This window comes from Lissotriton vulgaris, chromosome 1_1 (genome assembly GCF_964263255.1).
Source record: "Lissotriton vulgaris chromosome 1_1, aLisVul1.2, whole genome shotgun sequence".
Lineage (NCBI taxonomy): Eukaryota > Metazoa > Chordata > Amphibia > Caudata > Salamandridae > Lissotriton > Lissotriton vulgaris.
This window is the reverse complement of record NC_141685.1, coordinates 372045790-372066499: the sequence shown is the minus strand read 5'-3', so window position 1 is coordinate 372066499 and position 20710 is coordinate 372045790. Positions and strand designations below refer to the sequence as shown.

At 47.4% G+C, this 20710-nt stretch overlaps 1 protein-coding gene across 8 annotated transcripts in view; it reads right to left on the bottom strand.

The window, feature by feature from the left end:
* OSBPL9 (oxysterol binding protein like 9) overlaps nt 1-20710 on the bottom strand; it is a 1205712-nt gene that overhangs the window by 660166 nt on the left and 524836 nt on the right. For 4 of the 8 annotated variants that reach the window (XM_086952425.1, XM_086952427.1, XM_086952429.1 and 1 more), the window contains one exon: nt 18891-18929. The exons of the other annotated variants lie outside the window; for them this stretch is intronic. In XM_086952425.1, coding sequence (XP_086808551.1) covers nt 18891-18929 — 39 coding nt within the window. The remainder of the gene's footprint in view (nt 1-18890; nt 18930-20710) is intronic. 8 annotated transcript variants of the gene reach the window in all.

Here is a 20710-nt window from a genome sequence, read left to right as displayed (position 1 = left end):
CGCCGTACGCCTCCTTCGTGACGCCGTACGCCGCCTCCGCGACGTCGAACGTTCCATTCTCGACGACGAGCGTCGATTCCTCCTTCTTGAGGTCCTCGACGTCGAGGAGCCTCTCGACGTCGACCGTTGTCTCGACGGCGATCGGCGGTGTCGCCTCGACGGCGAGCGCCAATGCTTGTCGCTTCGTCTCTGACGTGGATAGGTCGACTCAGACGATGAGGACGACGATGCCGTCGATGGTGGCTTCGACGGCGGCCTCTCCAAGCCCTTCGACGTCGAGTCGGCACGACGCCTCGACCGGGAGCCCCGGGGAGACGGGGAACACACCGTCGTCATCCCTCTCGACGTCGTCGTCGATGCAATCGACGCCGACGGATACCGGGACCGTTTACTGGTCTTCCTGCCTCTGGGGAGCCCCCCCCAGAGGCCTCAGCAGAGGCAGAGGGAACCTTCCCAGCCTGCCCAGACCCACCTGCAGCCTGCAGACGTCTCTCTTCAAGGCCTGAAAGCCTAATCTTCAGCCTGTCCCTCAAGGTCCTTGCTGAAAACTGCTGGCAGATGTCACAGTCTTCAGGGACATGTTCTTCAGAGAGACAGACGATGCAGACGTCGTGTGGATCACTCTTGGCCTTCTTCCTTCCACATGCTGGGCACTTGTCAAAAAGACCAGGCATTTTAGAGCCCTAAAACGCCTGAACCAACACACAGGAGAGAAGAAAAGCACCAAGAAAGCTAAACTCAAACACTTTTATACACAAAAGTGACAAAAATCCAATAAACCCTTGAAACAAGGGAGAGCTCAATGCCAGGGTCCTGTTAGCAGGAGCTGGAAAAAAGAACTGAAAGTAAGAGGGACCTGCTATGCATTCTGGAATACTAGGAGAAAGTTCTGGAAAGTTCTCTTAAAGGCACAGTATCCTATTTAAGCCACATAATGGCAGCCTATGGGGCTTGTCTGTCCATGCCTTCGTCTCTATCATTCCAGAGTCTTTTACTGGTGGAGGCAAGTTTCTCTATGGTAGAAACTACAGGCTGGGTTATGTGTGGTGTTGTTTGGTGGAATTTCTAGTTGAAGTACTGGACAGTGTAGCCTGTGGATATAGGCTGCATTATTTGTCTTTAAATTCTCTCTTAAGTGTCTTGCAGGGTCTGCATGATTTGACAACTTAAGAGATTATTTTTGATTGCCGGGGTCCACGCACATGGGCGGGACTATTCACTAGATTATGACTATACACAGAGATCCCCTACTACAGAACCTGAGATTTTTTCTGTGAGCTGGATGGATGGGTATGTGAAAATACGCGTCCTCGAGGTCCAATGTTGCTAGGAAGTCTCCTTGCTGTAGCAACGGGAGCACTTGCTGTAGTGTGATCATATGGAAGTGCTCCGACAGTATGTATTGATTTAGGGGTCTGAGGTCCAATATTGGTCTAAGGGAACCGTCCTTCTTGGGAATAAGGAAGTATAGGGAGTATACTCCTGTCCCTTGGTGTTGGAAAGGGACTGGCTCTATGGCCCCCTTTTCCAGCATGCATTTCACCTCTTGTTGTAGCAGGGTGATGTGCTCTTTAGACATAGGACATTGTCTGGGTGGTATGTTTGGTGGGGTAGAAGTGCGTTGTAGGCAATAACTATACTGGATAATTTGTCTCACCCACCTGTCCGTGGTAATTGCGTTCCAGACAGGTAGGAATTGTTGGAGTCTGCCTCCGACCGTTGTTAGGTGGTCTAGAGGTAGCGTGATGAAGTCACTGTTTTGTGGCAGTGGAGGCTCTGGTGTTTTTGCTGTTAAAGGAACCTTGGGTGTTGCCTTTGTATGTAGATGAGGTCTGTGAAGTATTGCCCCGTGTAGCTGCTCTGTATGAGGAGCGTCGAAAGGAACCTCTGTGTCGCTGAACCTGCAATGCACCCATTGATTTTGCAGTTTCTGTGTCCTTCATTTTGTCCAAAATGGTGTCGACTGCAGGGCCAAAAAGGAAGTCTTGGTTGACTGGTTGGTTAAGAATGGTGGACTGCACCTCGTTCTTAAAGCATGAAATGCAAAGCCATGCGTGTCGTCTTAGTAAAACGCCAGTGTTAATAGACCTGGCTGCAGTGTCAGCTGCGTCAAGCACACATTTAATGGAGGCGTTTGTAATAAATTTCCCCTCCTGTATGAGGTCATTAGCTTAGGCTTTGAAAGGCTCAGGCAGGTGTTGCATTAAGCTTTCAAGCTGGTCATAATGTGCTCTGTCGTAACGAGCTAGCAGAGCTTGTGTATTTGCAATTCTCCATGAATTGGAGGCCTGTGATGCTACCCTTTTACCCGAGGCCTCTAGTATTTTGGACTCTTTATCAGGAGGAGGAGCCTCTCCTGTTGTCTGAGAGTTGGCCCTTTTGCGTGCATTAGCCACTACCAGTGAGTCTAATTGTAACTGGCCTCTGAAGTAGTGTGGCTCACTGGTTAGAGGCGGCAGACCCGAGAGCAGAGGACGGCCCGGGACCAGGGTTCGATTCCCGGCGCGGCAGGTTTCTGGACCAGGGTCAGCGGACTCGATAATTCTCTCGCCTCGGTGCCCACTCTGATCAGCGATCACACTCGGCAACTCTGGGCATTAGCTTGCCTCATCTTCACTAACGGCCCCACCAGACCGCTGGGGATGCCTGGTCCCACCCTGGAGATACCCATTAAGGGACCATTTCTCAGGGAAGCCAGGAAGGGTTTCGCAGCGGTCGAAGCGCCTTGGGACCCTCCGGGTAAGTAGTGCGCTATATAAATGCCTATACATTTACATTCACATTTGATATAGGTAGGGTCTGTAGGGACTGCTCTATATTTCTTTTCAATCCTGGGATTGATTACGCGTGCTCTGGCTGTATCTTTGAATATGTCAGGCGTGTGTTTTAATACCCCCTTTAGCATAGGAAGTGTTCTGAAGTTTTTCTCTGAAGTAGGTAATGTGTCAAACAAGAAGTCTTCGTCTATAGGGTCATTGTGCATGTCTACGTTGTGGTACTGCGCTGCCCTATCTATTAGTTGGTTGAAGACAATAGTGTCGTCAGTAGGTGACGGCTTTGTTGGGTATGAGGATACGTCAGGGATGGGATGCGTGTCATATGGGTCAGTTGACTCTCCCCATGGTTCATCTTGGGGGTTAGGATCCTCTGGAAAATCATAATCAAGCTGAGGATCCTCCCCTGTGTTCCCCTCATTGTCCCCATAGTGAGAAAGAGAGTAAGGAGCAAAGGCCGTAGTAGGCATAGTGGGATAGAAAGGAATCAAGGGTCTAGAGGGAGAAGTCCCAAAGTCCTTCTTTAAAGGAATGGGGGAATGAGAGTCCGTGTCCAGTGGTCTCTTCTTTATATGTACGATTGGGACTCTACCAGTCTCAAGATTAATATACATTTTGCCTGGATCTGGATGGAAGAGTTCTTCTTCTACTGTCCGTGGCTGTGTCTTTGACTTCTGAGTCTGTTTTGGATCGACTATTGCCTCTGGGTCAATAACCCTTTCTGGTTCGACGACTTTCGGTGCCTTATTGCTTTTTCTTGGTTCGGACCCTTTTTCGGGTTGACTATTGATTTCAGATCGACCGGGTTTTTCGGTTTGACGGGCTTCTTGTGCTCGACAAGTTTTTTCGGGTGACTGTCCGAGTCGATGGCTTTTTTCGGATCGACCAGCCTTTTTGGAGCACTTGGTTCGATAGCCTTCTCCGACTGGGCCACAGGCTTCGGTACGGCACCCTTTACGTCGGCGACCTTCTTCGGTTCGGCGACCTTCGGCACGGCAGGCTTTTTTGGGTCGACGGCCTTCTTCGGGTCGGCGCCCTTCGGCTCGGTGGCTTTCTTTGGCTCGACGGCCTTTTTAGGTTCGGCGACTTTTGGCTCGACAGCCTTCTTTGGTTCGGCGCCCTTTGGCTCGACGGCCTTCTTCCGGTCGACGCCTTTAGGCTGTACAGCCTTTTTCGGTTCAACGCCCTTCGGGTCGATTACCTTCTTGGGTTCTAGAACCTTCTTTGGGATCACAAGATATGAATTCAGCAGCCCACATTCCTCGAACACATTAGTTAGTGATCGATTCCTTACCCCAGGGCGTCAGACTGGATGCAGAAAGTTTGTCAGCCGCACCCCTGCGCATCAGAAAGTGGCGTTGTGCGGCTCCACGTCCGTCATTGGCATGGTGGTGGCCAAGATGACGTCACAGCAGGTACTTAGACGCCGCTCATATGCGCTGATGTCTGTTCTGTACACTACTTTCCGTGCCAGGAACGCAGAGCCATGTAAGATACTGACCACTGGTGCATTGAAACTAGGGCCCTAAAAGGGATGACCTTAACCCTAGAAATCAGTTCGCAGAACGGGGAGGATGGGTGGGGCGGTAAGGAATCTATCACTAATGAATTTTTCTTTCAGATATATCGTTACTGAAATTAAGTAACTTGTTCATCTGAAAAGAACAAGTAGTGAAAGATTCCTTACCTTAGAATAGATACCGGAGCAATACCCACCCCGGTGGTGGGTCTGCGAACCAAGATTATACAAGGAAAACCCGGAGAACAGAACGGCCCCAAAAAATGTCTCTCCAGACTTGGCTGTCCTGGCAATAGTGCTTAGTACAAGTGTGCAACAAGGCCGACGTAGATGCCTGACAGATGTCTTGTGAGGGAACACCATGTCCCAATGTTATGTTATGTTAGTAAGAATTTATTAAGCGCACGTACACTCGAGGGTTTCATTGCGCTGATTACTGAAGTCAGATGCGGTCAGGATACTAGGCTTACGCTTGCTCAAATAGCCATGTCTTCAAATATTTCCTAAAGCATTGGAGATTGTTGCAACTTACCAAAGCTAGAGGAAGGGAGTTCCAAAATCTTGGAGCAAGATGAGAGAAACTACACCCTCCCTGATGTTTCAGTCTGAAAGACGGGGTGTTAAGCAGAAGATGGTGGGCTGAAAGGAGGCTACGCCGGGGGGGTATATTTGGTAAGTATGTGACTAATGAATCTAGGGCTGTTTCCGTGAAAGGCTTTAAAGGCTAGGCAACCCGTCTTGAAGGATACTCGATGAGCTATCAGAAGCCATTGAAGTTGTGCCAGGTGAGGTCTGACTGGCGACCACTTAGGCTGTTTGTATATCAATCTGGCTGCCTGGTTTTGAACCAATTGAAGCCTTTTTTGCAAACCAATGGGTAGGCCGAGCTAGATCGAATTAGAGAAATCAAGCTGTGAGAGAATAAGTGCAATCACCACCTGAATTAGAGCAAAATGGGTTAACAGGTGAGCTATTTTCCTTATTTTCTGCATTTGATAGACAGTAGAAAAGATCACGGAGCCAACGTGTCCGCGAAGCGAGAGGTCAGCATCGATATTGACACCCAGGCTTTTCACGGAGGAAGAAGGGGGGGGGGGGACCAAGTTCGAGCGGCCAAAATTTCGGGCTCCAATTGTACTTGCTGTTCCCAGGCAGAACCAGCTCTGTTTTGCCAGGGTTGAGTTTCAGATGGTTCATATCCGTCCAACGCTGGATATGAAGCATGGTAGATTGAAACTCGCTTACGGCATTAGGAGAGCTGAGGGAGAAGATAATCTGAAGATCATCAGCATAGTTAAATACAGTGACGTTTCTGTTTTTTAGTGAATGAATCAAAGGTCTTATATAAAGATTGAAAAGCAGTGGGGACAATGAGGAGCCCTGTGGGACTCCGCATGTGGAGGAAAGTTTGGGGGCAGAAAACTCTCCCAGCCTGACTGCCTGAGTGCGGTCGGCGAGGAAGGATTTAATCCATTCCCAAACGGGGCCCCCAGGCCGGCTTGCTCGACACGGTTTGACAGGATGGAGTGATCGACCATGTCGAACAGGGACGACAAATCCAAGAGTACCAGAGCTTGATGGTCACCCCTGTCTGCATTAGCTCTGAGAGTATCCAGTACCGCCAAAATCACAGCCTTCGTGGAATGTCCCGGCTTGGTTAGGTTCAAGGAAATTAGACAGGCAGATAGCTACATGGGCCTCCAGGATTTTTGCAAGAAAAGGAAGGAGGGAAAGGTGGGCGGTAGTTCACAGGGTTACTGGGATCTGCCCCTGGATTTTTTATAAGAGGGATTACTGTGGCGTCCTTAAAAGCCATGGGAACCTTGCCTTGGGAAAGTGACTCATTTAAAAGGGGGAGCACGCACGGAGAGAAGATGGTAAATATCTCTTTAGAAACATGCGAGGGGCAATAATCAGCAGGAGAACCAGACTTGACACGGGCATGAGTACAGATAAGGTTTTGGTGCATATGGGTTGAAAAGAGTTTAAGACCCTTTGATTTTTGGAAGGGTCTTCCAGCGGTTCCCAGTTGAAAGTGTTGGGGAGACTGTTTTTAATAGTAGAGATTTTGTCAAGAAAACAATGATTTAAAGAGTTGCAGAGTTCTTGAGTGGGGGTCTGTATCGGGGAGGTTCTGGTGTCATTACATAAGTCATTAACAATTTTAAAAATGTCTTTAGATTTATTGTTAGCGTTGAGAAGTTTAGAGGAGAAATAAGCGGATTTAGTGGTTAAGATGGCTGTCTTGTAGTCTCTACGGGCATTTACAAAAAGTTTCCTATCATCATTTGAATAGTTTGATCTCCATTTCCTCTCAGCTTTACGCAATTCAAGTTTTTGTAATTAAAGTCAGTGGAGAACCATTTGTGCGCCTCAAGATGGCGACCGCGAGAGAATTTAACAATGGGGGCATGGATGTTACTAGCTGATGATAGCCATTCTGTGACTTTTATCCACCATGATGTTAACATCGCCGCAGAGGGTAGGAGCAGAGTTCTCCAAGGTTTCAATAAACTTAGATTTGTTTAAAGAGTTCCACTTCCTAGTTTCGCCCCCTTCTAAGGGGGGGTATTTTTTCCGGGTCTTAGGTGGGACAGTGACATTTATCAGGTGGTGATCTGACCAAATGCATGGCGTGATAACAGGGGTGGATAGAGAGACATTGTGTGTCCAAATATGAGCCAAGATGTGTCCCTTTTCATGGGTGGGATTGTGTACATGTTGGTAAATTTAAGTTAGATAGGAGTTCAGATAACTCAACAGCCTGTGGGCCCCCTGAGGTGTCATTAAACCAGTAGTTAAGGTTCCCAGCCAGGGGCACCTTATCGTGGTTGATAACCAGCGTGGCCATTTGGTCACTTAATGTTATAGGTATTGACTAGGGGGGACGATAAATAAGGACTAACACCAAGGAGCCAATCTCCGTGTTAAATTGTAAAACCAAGTTCTCTACTTCAGGGAGTGCAAGGGGGTCAAGGTGATACATTTGAGGTTTTGGTTGATAATGGCAGCGACTCCTCCTCCCGCCTTCCCTGGTGCTCGGATAGCCAATAGGATGTAATAATGGGACGGGAGAGCAGCTAGAATGTCAGGCAGGGAATCCTGAGTAAGCCACATTTCAGTGAGAAGGAGGACATCTGGTTTGTCCGACGTAAGCAGCAGAAAGATGTCCAGTTGATGTTTCACTTAAGAGCGCGTGTTAAGGTAAGTGAAGTGGAGGGGAGTTTGCTTGTTACCAACAGTGTCAGTGTTGGTGGCTGCGGGGAGGTCTAGGCTAGGGACAACAGAGGACCTAATGTTTGTAAAGGGCGCAGAGATAACGTTTTTCATGATTCGGCCATAAGTGGTAGGGGCAAAGGGAGGGCAGAGTTCGCGTGGGAGGTCTCAATAATTTTAACATTTCAAGAGAGTAGCTGGCGAATTGACAATGGTCCGTGTGCCCTGGGCCTGGCTGTGCGCAGACCGGCGCAGACGGGCTTGCCTTTGGTGCGCCGCCGACGCGCCCGCGGCGCACGAGGTTGAGTGCCTGTTTTTATACTCCCGAGGGACTGAGGGAGATGTGGCTGAAAGAGCCATGGCAGAGGGGACGTGTCTCGCTCCACTGGTCCGCCCTCCACAACAAACAGCAACAGCTGCGGTGGACCAGGGCAGGAGCGGAAGGCGAGCGCGAAGAGGAGAGCAGGAACTGAAGGTAAAATAAGTTTCAAAACAACTAAGGAGTGAATTTAAAAATTGCACACAGCGCTTGGCGCAGCCAGCAATGCACACGACTCGCAATACTTCAGCCGCGCAGCCCTAGGCTGGGTCCTTTGATAGATTTCTAACTGGGGGCGTGTCTCGCTCCACTGGTCCGCCCTCCACAACAAACAGCAACAGCTGCGGTGGACCAGGGCAGGAGCGGGATGCCGTAGTGGTAGCAGTCACCCTGGTGGAATGGGCCACAGCCCCACCGGAGGCTCTTTTTTAGCCAGAGAATAACATGCTTTATTATACAAGAAGTCCCATCGGGAGATAGTCGGCTTTTGTACGGCCCGACCTTTCTTGGCGCCTAAGTAGCCAACAGAGAGCTGGTCATACACTCGGAACCATTGTGTGCGATTCAGGTAAAATGAGAGTGCACGTTTTGGGTACAGACGGTGGAGCCTCTCTTCCTCTCTGGAAGGATGCGGAGGCGGAAAGAAGGTGTGCAAAGTGATGGTCTGCTTGATGTGAAAGGCAGTGACAACTTTTGGCAGAAAGGATGGGCGTGTTCTGAGCACAACCTTGCCTGGTTGGACAGACAGTAAAGGAGGTTTGCTGGAAAGGGCCTGGAGCTCACTCACTCTCCTGGCAGAGGTAATGGCAACCACAAAAGCAGTATTCAAAGTTAACAGACGAAGAGGACAGTTGTGAAGAGGCTCAAAGGAAGCGCACTTTAAATATATGAGAACAGGGTCCAAGTCACACTGTGGGATTACGAAGGGACTATGAGGGAAAAGATGCCTTTGAGGAATCTATTTACAACAGAGGACTTGAAAAGAGATGGCTGATTAGGAAGCCTAAGAAAGGCTGAACTAGCAGAAAGGTAGCCCTTGATAGTGCCCAGAGCAGAACCCTGCTGGGCCAAAGAAAGAAGGAACAGAAGGACTTCTGAAAGAGGGGCAGAAAGGGGATTACAGCCTTTGCTGTGCACCATGCCACAAACCGGTTCCACCTGCAGGCATATACCAACTTAGTGGAGGGACACCTGGCTACCTGAAAGACATCACAGTCTTCAGGAGGCAAGTCGAAAGGAATCAACTGCCGCCGCTCAATCTCCATGCAAAGAGGTGGAGACTCGACAGGTTCTGGTGGAAGACAGTCCCTAGCTACTGCGACAGGAGATCCTGCCGAGGAGGCAGATGGACAGGGAGATCGATGGTCATACTGAGTAGCTCGGGATACCAAACTCTTTGAGCCCATTCCAGAGCCACAAGAATAACTTAGGCTCGGTCGAGCCTGATCTTCCTAAGCACTCTGGGCAGAAGTGGTATAGGCGGAAAGGAGTACAGAGATAACAGGCCGCAACTCCACTCACGAAGAAAAGCATCGCCTAGTGAGTGCTGCCTTGGAAATTTAAATGTGCAGAACTGCTGACATTGTGCATTCTCTTCGGTGGCGAATATATCTAACCAAGGCTCTCCCCACAGTTGAATGATGGGACGTATCCGTCACCACTGTGTGCTCCGGTTGGGGAAGGGAGAGGGATCTGCCATTGACCAATGACGGTTCATGCACCACCACTGCAATTGCTGTGCAGTGCCCTCCGAGATCTGGACGTAAATCAGACAGGTTTCCCTGATGCTGCCCCACTGGAAATTCAGGTCCCACTGCAGAGCCCGCATATGCCACCAGGCATGATTGTTCAGCAGGATGCAGGAGGCTATGAGGCCCAGCAGCCTCAGGGTCATTCGGACCAAAATCCTGGACAAGGGCTAAAAGATCGGAATCATAGCCCGAATGTCCAGGACTCGCTGTTCGGGAGAATAGACCCTAACCTGTGCCGCGTCCAGAACCGCTCCGATGAAGAGGAGCTTTTGAGAGGGAATCGGGTGCGACTTCGGCACATTGATGGAGAACCCCAGCAAATGTAGGAGGTCGCCAGTTGTCTGGAGGTGGGAGACGACTGTCTGGGGCAAGCCCACTTTGATCTGCGCTGATGAGCTGCGACCACCGCCATCACTTTCGTGAACATCCGAGGGGCGCTGGTAAGGCCAAAAGGGAGCACAGTAAACTGAAAGTGCTCGTGGCCTACCGTAAACCGCAGGAAACGCCGGTGGGCCGGTAGGACGGAAAAGTGGAAGCATGCGTCCTGCAGGTTCAACGCTACCATCCAGTCTCCAGTGTCGAGGGCAGACCTGAGCCGGAGTTAGAATGTTGAACTTCTCCTTCCAGACGAAGCGATTGACATCATTGAGGTCCAAGATTGGACACAGGCCCTTGTCCTTCTTGGGCACCAGAAAGTATTGGGAATAACAATCACGTCCTACTTCTGGCGCTCAATGGCCCTGTGGGCCAAGAGGGCCGCAACTTCCTGTTGAAGAAGTGCCAAGTGATCCCCCAACATGCAGTGGTACTAGGATGGCATGGCTGGAGGGGTAGTCTCGAAGAGGAGGGAGTAGCCCCTTCGGATTATTTGTAAAACCCGCCTGCCAAAGTGATGGTGCGCCAGTGGGGGAGGTGACGGCGAATCCTGCCGCCCACTGGCGTTTGATGGGCCTGAAAAAACAGAGTAGGAAGGTTTGGAAGCAGTGGTGGCTGGAGTGGAGGTGGAGGTGGACTGACCTACCCGCTGGCCGTTGACCCGCCTCAGTGGGTCCCACGTCCGCAGCCGCACTGGGACTGTTGCTGCGCTGGCCTGTTGATCTGAAGCGAACGTGTCGGGGGCCCCTTCGTGGCCACGAAAGGAGAGAAAAGCAGAAGGAGAAAGGCCCAAGGATGTGGCCATAGCCGACGAGTCCTTAAAGTGCTCCAACTCACTATTTGCTTTGTTGCCAAAAAGGCGAATGCCATCAAAGTGCATGTTTATCAGAGTGTTCTGGACATCCCCAGAAGAAACAGTGGTCCTAAGCCAGGCGTGGTGAAGGAATGCCACGGTCGTGGATATTGCTCTGCGCAGCGAGTCAGCGATGTCAAGGCCACAACAGATAGTGAACTTGGCTGCATCCCTCCCTTCAGCAATAGCTTGAGAGAGTACTGTCTGGGCCTCCTGTGGCCATTGCGGGAGCACACAAGCCACTGTATCCCACACAGAGGGGGAATAATGGCCCAAGAGGCATGCAGTGTTCCCTGACGGCAGCCCTGGACTGGCGGAAGAAAAAATCTTCTTACCGAACTGCTCCATTTTCTTGGATTCCCTGTCCAGTGGTGCGGTAGGGAATGCGCTCTGGGACGCAGAGGCTTGGAAAACCAAGCTCTCAGGAGTGGGGTGTTGGGAAAGGAAAAGGGGGTCGCCCGGGGCCGGGCGATGGCATTGGGCTACGTTTCTATCCACAGGAGCCCCTGTGTTGGGCCTGGACCAGGTGCCCAAAAGAACGTCCGAAAGTGCATAGTTAAAAGGCAGCATTGGCTCAACGGAGGTAGTTGCCGGTTGAAGCACTTCTGTCAGGAGGTTAGTCCTGATGGCCTCTGTGGGGAGCTCGAGGCGGAGGGCCTCGGCCGCCCTACGCAACACCACTGCATAGCTTGCACCCTCCTCCGTAGCCTTAGTAAGACGAGTTAACATGCCAAGGTCAGGAGAGGTATCAAAACCACTGGCATCCCCCAGTTCCTCTGCCCAGTCCTGGTCAAGCTCACATTGTGCTGTGAGAGGGTCCTCAGACCCCTCTCAGCCCTCCCCTTCCTCCGTAGGATGATGAACAGGCCGAAAAAAAGGAGGATGGACATAGGGATAGAAATCCCCCATCAGCGTCGGAATCGAGGGACGCAGGTCCAGCGCCGTATCCACATTGGGGCTGAAACCAGGGGTGATGTTGTCCGGTGGGGTGGGCGAAATCAGAGGTGGTGCCGGCGGGGTCGACGTCGGTAGAGGTGTCACAAGGCCAACCGGCATGGACCGGGATCCGAGCCGGGATTCATGGGGGTCTTGTGGCGCCGGAGCAGACAACGATGCCTGAGCCATTGGTAGTAAAGAGCTAGGACCCCCAGTAGGACCGGCAGGGCCCGAAGGTGCACCAGCAGAGCCCGACCGCCCAAAGAGGCGAGCCATGGCTTTCATAAATTCCTGCAGCAGGGCCGGAGTCACCGACGGACCCGGAAAGGGCAGGTAGGCCGGGGCCGACTGCGTAGTCTCCACCAGAGCCACGGTGGAGGCCCCACCCGCACCGTCAGCCGTGCCGTGCGACAGGCAAGGGGAAATCGGAGAGCGATGGCGCTTCTTCGACTTCTTTGAATGCTCCGTCTATAGACCCAGAGTGCGAAGACTTCGATCCTGAAAAACAATGGTGGAGGGTCCGCAATCTGGACCCTTGACCTCCAACAGGACCAGGACCTTGAGAAGCACGGTGCCGACAGCCGGACTTCTACCAACTTTCGGGACCGCTCCCGCAAAGTCTTCGGCGGCATGGTCCGGCAGTCGGAGCGCAACATGGGGTCATGGCCGCTCTCCAGGCAGTAAAGACACACACGTTGCGGGTCCGTCACCGAAATCATTCGATGACCGTCCCCGCAGGACTTGAAGCTGGGCATCCCTACTGCACCAGGAGTCGATCGACTCGAAAATGAGAGACAAAAAGCCTCGAAAAAACTCTGTCAAAAAGTAATTGGGGTACCACCTTCTCCGGCTCTGCGCTTGCTGGCACGAAAAAATAAAGAACTGACGTCAGTGCGAAAGGGCGGCATCTAAGTAGCTGCTGTGAAGTCATCTCGGCGAATACAATGCCAACGACGGACGTAGAGCCGCACAACGCCACCTTCCGATGCGCAGGGGTACTGCTGACAAAAACTTTCCAGATCCAGTCTGACGCCTGGGGGAAACTCTAAGGTAAGCAATCTATTACTACGTGTTTCTTTCAGGTAAAATATTTGGAGGCATGCTCTCGAAGATCATAAACCCCCCAATATCTCCAGGAGGGGAATCCGCAGCAGGAGGGATATGAGATGGTGGCATGGGCCTATGTAGTCATCCCATTCATCATTGGCGTCGATGTCCGTTTGTATTTCCCCTTACTCTGTCTGAGCATCCTGTGTGATGACTTTAGGAGGAACCAGGGTCTTTTCCCTGGTGGATTGGAGAGTGCTTTGGCCCGGAAAAATAGCGGGCCTCTGAGGAGTACTTGTGTCTGGAAAACACCTGTTATCGTCGTCAATCATATGACGGGGAACAAATACCAGAGACACTGGAACATTCATTGATGATTCCCTAAAATGATCATGCTCCTCCTCCCTATCATCATAAGGGTAACGTTTTCGGAAGGAATCTGGCCTCTGCGTGACAGGCGTATCTCTTGCTGCGAAAGAAAATTCCCCTGCCAGGTAATAGGATGGATCATTATAATCAATGTCCTCATCATCAGAATCTTTAACTTGACCCTTAACTGTGATTGTCTGTATGCAGGGCCAAACATACTTTCTTCATCTGACTCTTGGAAGTGCAAAAGGTGGGAAGAAGTTAAAGGGGATATCTTGGAGAAATCCTGAATATGCCTGGGCTGAAGGAGACTGATTTTTTCCCTCCGTCAGTGGTCCCAACGACGGGTTCAATGACAGTGCAACTGCCATTGCAATTGTTTGTGGCACAGTCAACAGTGCGTGGACGGCCTTCGTCTGCGGGGCTATCGTCATTGGAGTTGTCGACGGAATGGTGGTCAATGGTAAAATTCTCGTCGACCGTGAAGGCCTCATTGACGACGTCGTCAAAACTCCGGCTGTTACTGCAATTGATGTCTTCACCGTCGTCGGCGTAGCAGACGAAGCGTTGATGGTGTAGGAACCTCATGTTTTCTTGAGGAGAGTGCAATCTTCAACGATGATGCCGTCGAAGGTCAAGAAGATTGGTCTCTGAGAGGAGTCAGAGAAGCAGACGCAGGAGTGGAAGAAGGCTTTGAAACCTCTGTCCGAGGTTTCTTGTGTTATTGTTCAGATTTGTCTGGGACTTAGTACCTACCAGCCATGATGTGAGGCGGGACTGCCCTTCTTTCTTTTCCTTAAGGAAGAATGGGCCTTTTCCTCAGGTTGAGACTTCGAGTCTGAAGCAGCCTTCCTCTTCTGAATCCAGAGTAGCACCCTACCCTCCCGGTCTTTGAGGGTTTTAGCTGAAAAAGTGCAGCAATACTTGCATTCCCTGGGTTTATGGTCAGGGTAGAGGCAATATAGGGACGGTTTGTGGGGGTCTTCCGAAAATAGCCTACACTTCCCACAGGTTATGCCTCCACATTCTTTGCTGGCATGGTCTCAATGTTTTTCTTGTAGCCCTTTAGGCGAGGCAGTGGTGATATCAGGGTTCGAGGAGGGGTTGAACCACGTTTCAGTGATGAAGGCAACATCCATGGAGAGGGTGGTGATGGTGTCCCAGATTTCCGTGGCATGTTTTCAGTGTGAGCGGGCATTGAGTAGGCTACAATGGAGTGGCTGTGGGGTGTTCTTGGTCTTGTGGGCAGGGTCTTTCATAGGTTGTGTTGAAAGATAAGTGGTAGTGTCAACAGGTGATGGGTCCATTAATGGATCGTGGTGGGGAGGAGGAGACACAGCTGTTTTGGCATCCGGGGTCAGGAGTTCCTTGGAGGTGTACCGCCAGGTAGCGGGAGGGCCAAGGGTCCCAGGCGCTGGGCATAATCTCACCGGAGGTACGCAGGTACAAGAGTTCAAGATGGTCGAAGTCTTTGCCCACACTATATTGAGCTCTTAGGGATGGCTGGGGAGTGTACTATGGTATTCATAGTGTCCCCTACAATTAACACTAAAATCCCTGTAACCTCCCCTATAAAGTCAGACAGGAGTCTGGTGAAATCATAGTGGTCCGTGCAGGTAACAGCGGTGGGGAAGGGTAAGGGGGGGATTTCGAGAGACAATGCAGAGGGAAAATTAAATAATGAATTAATTTTCCCTTGTCATTTACCGTCGAAATGCCCCCAACCAGGCCCTCCCGCCCCACCCTGCACGGGCCGTGGCTCGCTGAGCTTTCAGCAACCAGACATTGGAGACACAAAGTGTTTTAGCATTCTGTTTCCTACTGAGAAGGCCTCCGCAAATGTTATATGTAAAAAAAACACAACCTGTCAAGCAAGATGTGACCTTCAAGCAGGATTTGACACTGGGATAGGTGGCTGGCTGACTAGAAAGAAAAAAGGGAAGGCAGGCCTAGGTGTGAGCTACATCTGCCTCTGACAGGGGAGGCCCCTTTGAAGTGCACGAAGGGTCTGGACAAAGGCCCCAGGCCATCTTGTCAAGGGGAGGACAAAACCTCCCCTACCCAAGGCCCATTGTTCCTGTCCTAGGTTCACACCTCACCACAGGGGACCCAACAAGCTGCCAGGTGACAGTCGAATCCTTACAGAAAGGTCACCAGAAGCTTTAGGTAGGCAAAAGGTAACTTTTCTATAGTATTCTTTCTGTATTAGGTGGACAAAATTCGACTACCATTAAATTGTATTTTGCCAAACTATTAAAGAGTCCTTGAACAATTTATTTAGTTGTTACTAATCCTAAATTAGCAATTATAAGGTGTTATGGCATGTCCTAGTGTTAAATACCATGGACTACACTATTTGGGCAATAGGACCTACCTCAGGGGAAACAACACTTACAACGCAACTTCTACAACGCACTACCTTTACAACAAAACTTTTACAACGCAACATCCATTACAACGCATACCATTACAACGCAACCATTACAACGCATGTCACTACAAGGCATACGACTACAACACATACCACTAAGACGTATGTCATTACAACCCAGTCATTACAACGCATACCATTACAACGCATACCATTACAACGCATACCCACACTTTCCAACACTTACCCTACTGTTGCATCCCCTGGAGTTAGAATAGTAATTTGTACACCTACACTATCCAATTATTACCCGACTGTTGCACCCCTTGGAGTTAGAATAGTAATTTTTACCCCTACACTATTCAACACTTACCCTACTGCTGCACCCCCTGGAGTTAGAATAGTAATTTTTACCCCACACTATCCAATACTTACCATACATGCAATGTAATTGTATGCGTTGTAATGGTATGCGTTCTAAATGTAGTATGCGTTGTAGTGGAATGCATTGTAAAGGTAGTTTCAAAGAATTCGTTGTAATGGCATGCGTTGTAATGGAATGCGTTTTAATGGATGTTGCGGTGTAAAAAATGCGTTGTAAAGGTATGCGTTGTAAAAGTATGCGTTGTAAAAGTATGCGTTGTAACGACATACATCCCTACCTCAGGGTTGACATTGATATTTAAAAGAAAGTTTGAGGCCTGTCAAATTTGAAGATAAAGCCTGCAAAGTCAGCCTACTGTTGGCAGGCCTGCATTGTAACTGCAGTAGGTGGCACAATGAGTGCTGCTGCCCACTGGTAACATTTAATGTACAAGCCGGAGTAAACTGTGCCATAAATTAGGGACTTATTGGTAAGTTCAATATGCCAATCAGGAGTATATAACTTTTAACATGTTAGAAGGAGGAGTGCAGATGTTTACCACTGGTTAGCAGGGATAAAGTGCAGCAAAGAAGCAAAATAATTCGGGTTGACACTGCAGAAAGGGCACATTTCCCACAGTTTCCTTCCCACGTGAAAAGCTCCACAAATTGGGAAGGTAAGTAGGTTATGTACTTGTAAAGTGGAGTCCATACCACACATTTTATGTGCATATCTTTTGTGATCAATGGTAATGCAAAGCTTTATTCGCAACAAAAAATCCTTAGATTTCTTTTTTATTAGGTATGAGCTTGATGTTGGGGAACACCCAATTGGCCAAAAGAAACCTTTTAAATCTCAGGCCGGAATTACTTTTGCTTGGAACGATTTGACTAAATACTCTTTTCTCAAACAGCAGGTCTTGGAAGGTGGCAATTAATACTAGGAAGTTACATTTGTAAACTCAACCACTTCTTTGTCTAACTTTGCAAATAAACTCTGTAAAAAGCTGGTCAATTCAATATCAGCACTATATTAAACCAAGTGTGTATCTACAGCATTGTAGGGGGTGGAGTTATGGCGTTTTTGTGATACTAATCCCCTTCAAATTGTGGGAAAGTATTTTTTAGAACTTTATTGGCAGTTCCCCAGAGCGGTCTATCCCAAGTTTACTACTGAGAATTGGGGATGCTATCTTTAGCGGATCCATCAGTTTATGGGATAAAGTGTGGACCAGTGCTGATACTATTTTTAACCATAAAGAGCATGAGGACTGCATTGAATTGACATCTTTTTCTCGAATACCTTGGTGAATAATGTCAAATGGATCTGCTATGATTTGGGGCACCCAGAATTTTTAAGTGGCTCAAAACATTGCAGTCTGTGACAAGGAAAGATTTCAATAAAATGTGCCTCATGCTGCTCGAGGAAGCAAGGTTGTTGGTTGAACTTCCTAAATCTTGTGTTCTTAGGAATAATTTTTACACTGCTTACCTTTTTGTTGCAACCATATTTAAAGTTTGTCCTCAATCCACAACATTTTATTATTGAACCGTTTCAGAAAGGATTCCTTTCACCATCTTGTTCCCTCCCTCCCCCCCCCCCCCCCCCCCCCCCCCCCCGCCGACTATAAATGCCTGGTCTAAAAACGTACCCAAAAGCCCATGTGACAAAATTTCTTCTCAAAGCACTATGTATTCCCGTTTTTTGCAAATTTCATAGGATATTGAGAAAACTTTATATTTAATAGATGTTGCAATTAAAATGTTAAACAATGTCGCCCTACATTCCTGTACCTGCAAATGTTTCCATCTCTTCCAATTTGCTATTCCATGCCAACTTATGTAGGTTTTACAATGTAGGGAAAAATGATTTTATAGAATGATTTTATGATGATGAGAACTGTTTACTGGAGTCTTTTTTATAATGTTCGCTTTTATGATTTCTGATGAATTCGTTGCTTTTGACTTGATTTGACTAACACTCACTTCAAGCTATTAAATGTCCTCTGATCATCAAAGATAAAGAAAGAAAGAGAGAGAAATTGCAGTAATCAATAACGCTTGCACATATTTTGTTTCTTTCATAAAGTTACTAATTTCCAACATTTACCAGGGCTCTTTGATAATTCCCCTGGGTCCTAGAAAGGAATAAAAAGATTTGAAAAGTGTCTCAGCTAGAGAATATGTCAATCTTGTGATGCTGCACAGAACCTGCTGGACATGTAGATTGACCACGTTTCTGGTACATTGAACAGCCAGCATGGAGAATTGTTCACAGAGCTTTTAAAAAATCACAGGGATGAAAAAATGCAAAGCCTTGGTGGGGTACAGCGAGTGTGTGATTTTAATTGTCACAGAAAAAGTAAAGGATTAGAGTCTAGTTGTGTTCTTGACAATAATAAACCACAAGACATGAACTTACTCACTGTCCCCTGCTTCCAATTCAACTATTAACCTTGACATGCCCCATAAACAAGCATGATAGAGCAGCAGTTTACTTATGTGTTTTTTTGCCTTTCATGACTTTAGCATGTCTGACTTGAGCGAATGAATTTCCTGTGTGGATTCTCAAATACAGTTTCAGTCTTCTGCGCAATTTGGTACACACTTTGAAAGTGAATACACATACGTTTTGCTGCACAATTGCATGATGTACCAGTGGTTAAGGAAAATCACAATTCTGACTGAAAGTCATGTACGGAACTCAAAGTAAGTAGTTCACATTAAAAGGTTGACAACAAACTACGTAAAAACATGAGCACATAAAAGTTGAACAGAATATTTTCTAATGGAGCAGATGAATGGCGAAAAGGCTTGTGACATAAAATACACAAGTAAAAGGAAAGTTATGAGGGAAAGAGACATGTTAGATCAAGCAAAGAAGCAAGAAATGTGTGCCGTAAACTAACGGAAAGTGAGTATGTTCCGAAGACAGAACAGAGTAGTTCCAATGTTCTTGGTAACTGGAGGGAGGTAAAATATTGAATTCAAACTTACTATAAAATCATCTGCGTGCTTGTCCTCATTACTTTGGTCCTTAAAAAATATAAACATGCATCAATTTAATTGCATTTCGTTGAACTTGGAGAAAAGCACACTAAGGGTTTGCTGCATGTTGTGTGTTTGTGCATAAACTGTCACACATTTTACATATTTTACAATTAATATGGCTTATTGTATAGCATCTTTAGCCAAAGTAGTTCACATAATTTAGATTGACTTGTAAGATTTTCAGTTGACGAAATTGGGGCAAACCGAGATTACGTTATTTGCACAACTGCAATTTATTTCATGTTTCAGAAACTATACCACCGACTGGTGCTTTAAGACACAATCCATGCTTCAAATGTATTCTTATTTGCCATTTACCAAAACAGAGAAGTGACCTACCTGCAAAGCAAGTCCTCGAAACCCAATACTTTTATAAAGACATGTTTTAAATAAATGTAAAATCTTTTTATAGTTATTTTATTAAATACTAAAGTGGCAAAATGTAGTTACTTATACGTTTTGTTCAGTAAACATAACTGCATTTTAGCTGTATTTTTTCCTTAGTGAATTCGATTTTTTTTTACATAAGGAAAGGTGATATGAGTAAAGCTAACCAAAAGTTCCCTTCAAAATTGTTTTTAGTGCGAATTTCGGTTTTATTTGTTATCATATACTACACACATAAGATGGATCAGGCCCTGCATGTGACCAATCCACTGCAACAGCCGAATCCCACTGGGCACAGCTCTTTGGCCATGCAAAAACGGAATTGGCGTTTTATTTAAAGAGTTTACGGACCCAACTTTTGCAACATGGCCCCGAAATGGAAGATGGAAGCAATGTGCTATTTATTACCAATGCGGAGTGTGAATTTGTATAATAAGGTAAAATTATACTCTTGACCATCTATGACGGTTATTACAATGTGTAAAGTTATAGTAATGTGCAGTCTGTGAAGTAGTATACAGAATTTTTCTTGTCAATTTAACTCTACTATATTAATAAATTGGAATCTGACCTGTACTAATAGATGAGAGCATGCTCATTTCTTAATACAGATGGTCTAAATAATGTGTTATTGGGTCACGTTCATAGCCACTGAAAGTAAGAGTGTGTGTTTTTAAAATATTTTACTCATTGGCAACTGCCATAGGGTAGTTTACTTAGGTCAGCATTTCCAATATCAATTACTTTTTTGTTATGCTATTAACGTTGGCCCTGTTGGACAAATCTTCATGAAACGTTTCCGAAAAGTAACCTTTTATTTTGCATAGTTTGTTTATTGAACGTTTTGGGTGATCCTTCAAGCAGGGGGAGAGAAAAATGGTACGTTTCCAAAACACAAAACTCCCATGCCTTTTAATATATGCATTTTTTTTTTTTTTTTTTTTTTTTTTTTTAACAGCGCTACCGCAAAAACCCCTGAACGGAAATACACCAAATTTGGCAGGAAACTAGTGCTTGGTCCAGAGAGTGTCCTTTGTTCGATTTTATGTAAATCTATTCAGTAGTTTTTGAGACATTAAGGATAAAAAAATATTAGTATATCTGGATGGATGGATTTGAGGGACAATCAAAAGAGTCCCTTAAACCCAATTTTAAAAGAGAGCGTTCTGATTGCCATACAGGGCTTTTACCCTTGGGCCAATGAGCTCCCGCGGGAGTGAGTGCTCTGATTGGATGATTGCAACATGAAGAAAAGTGTTGCAGGCAGCCATTACAGGACTCGGGCACTTAGTGCCCCGTGCTGAGTTTAATTGTAAAAAAATAATATAAAGAGGCAGGGCCAAAATATATATAACTTTTTTTTAAAAAGCTGTGTATCT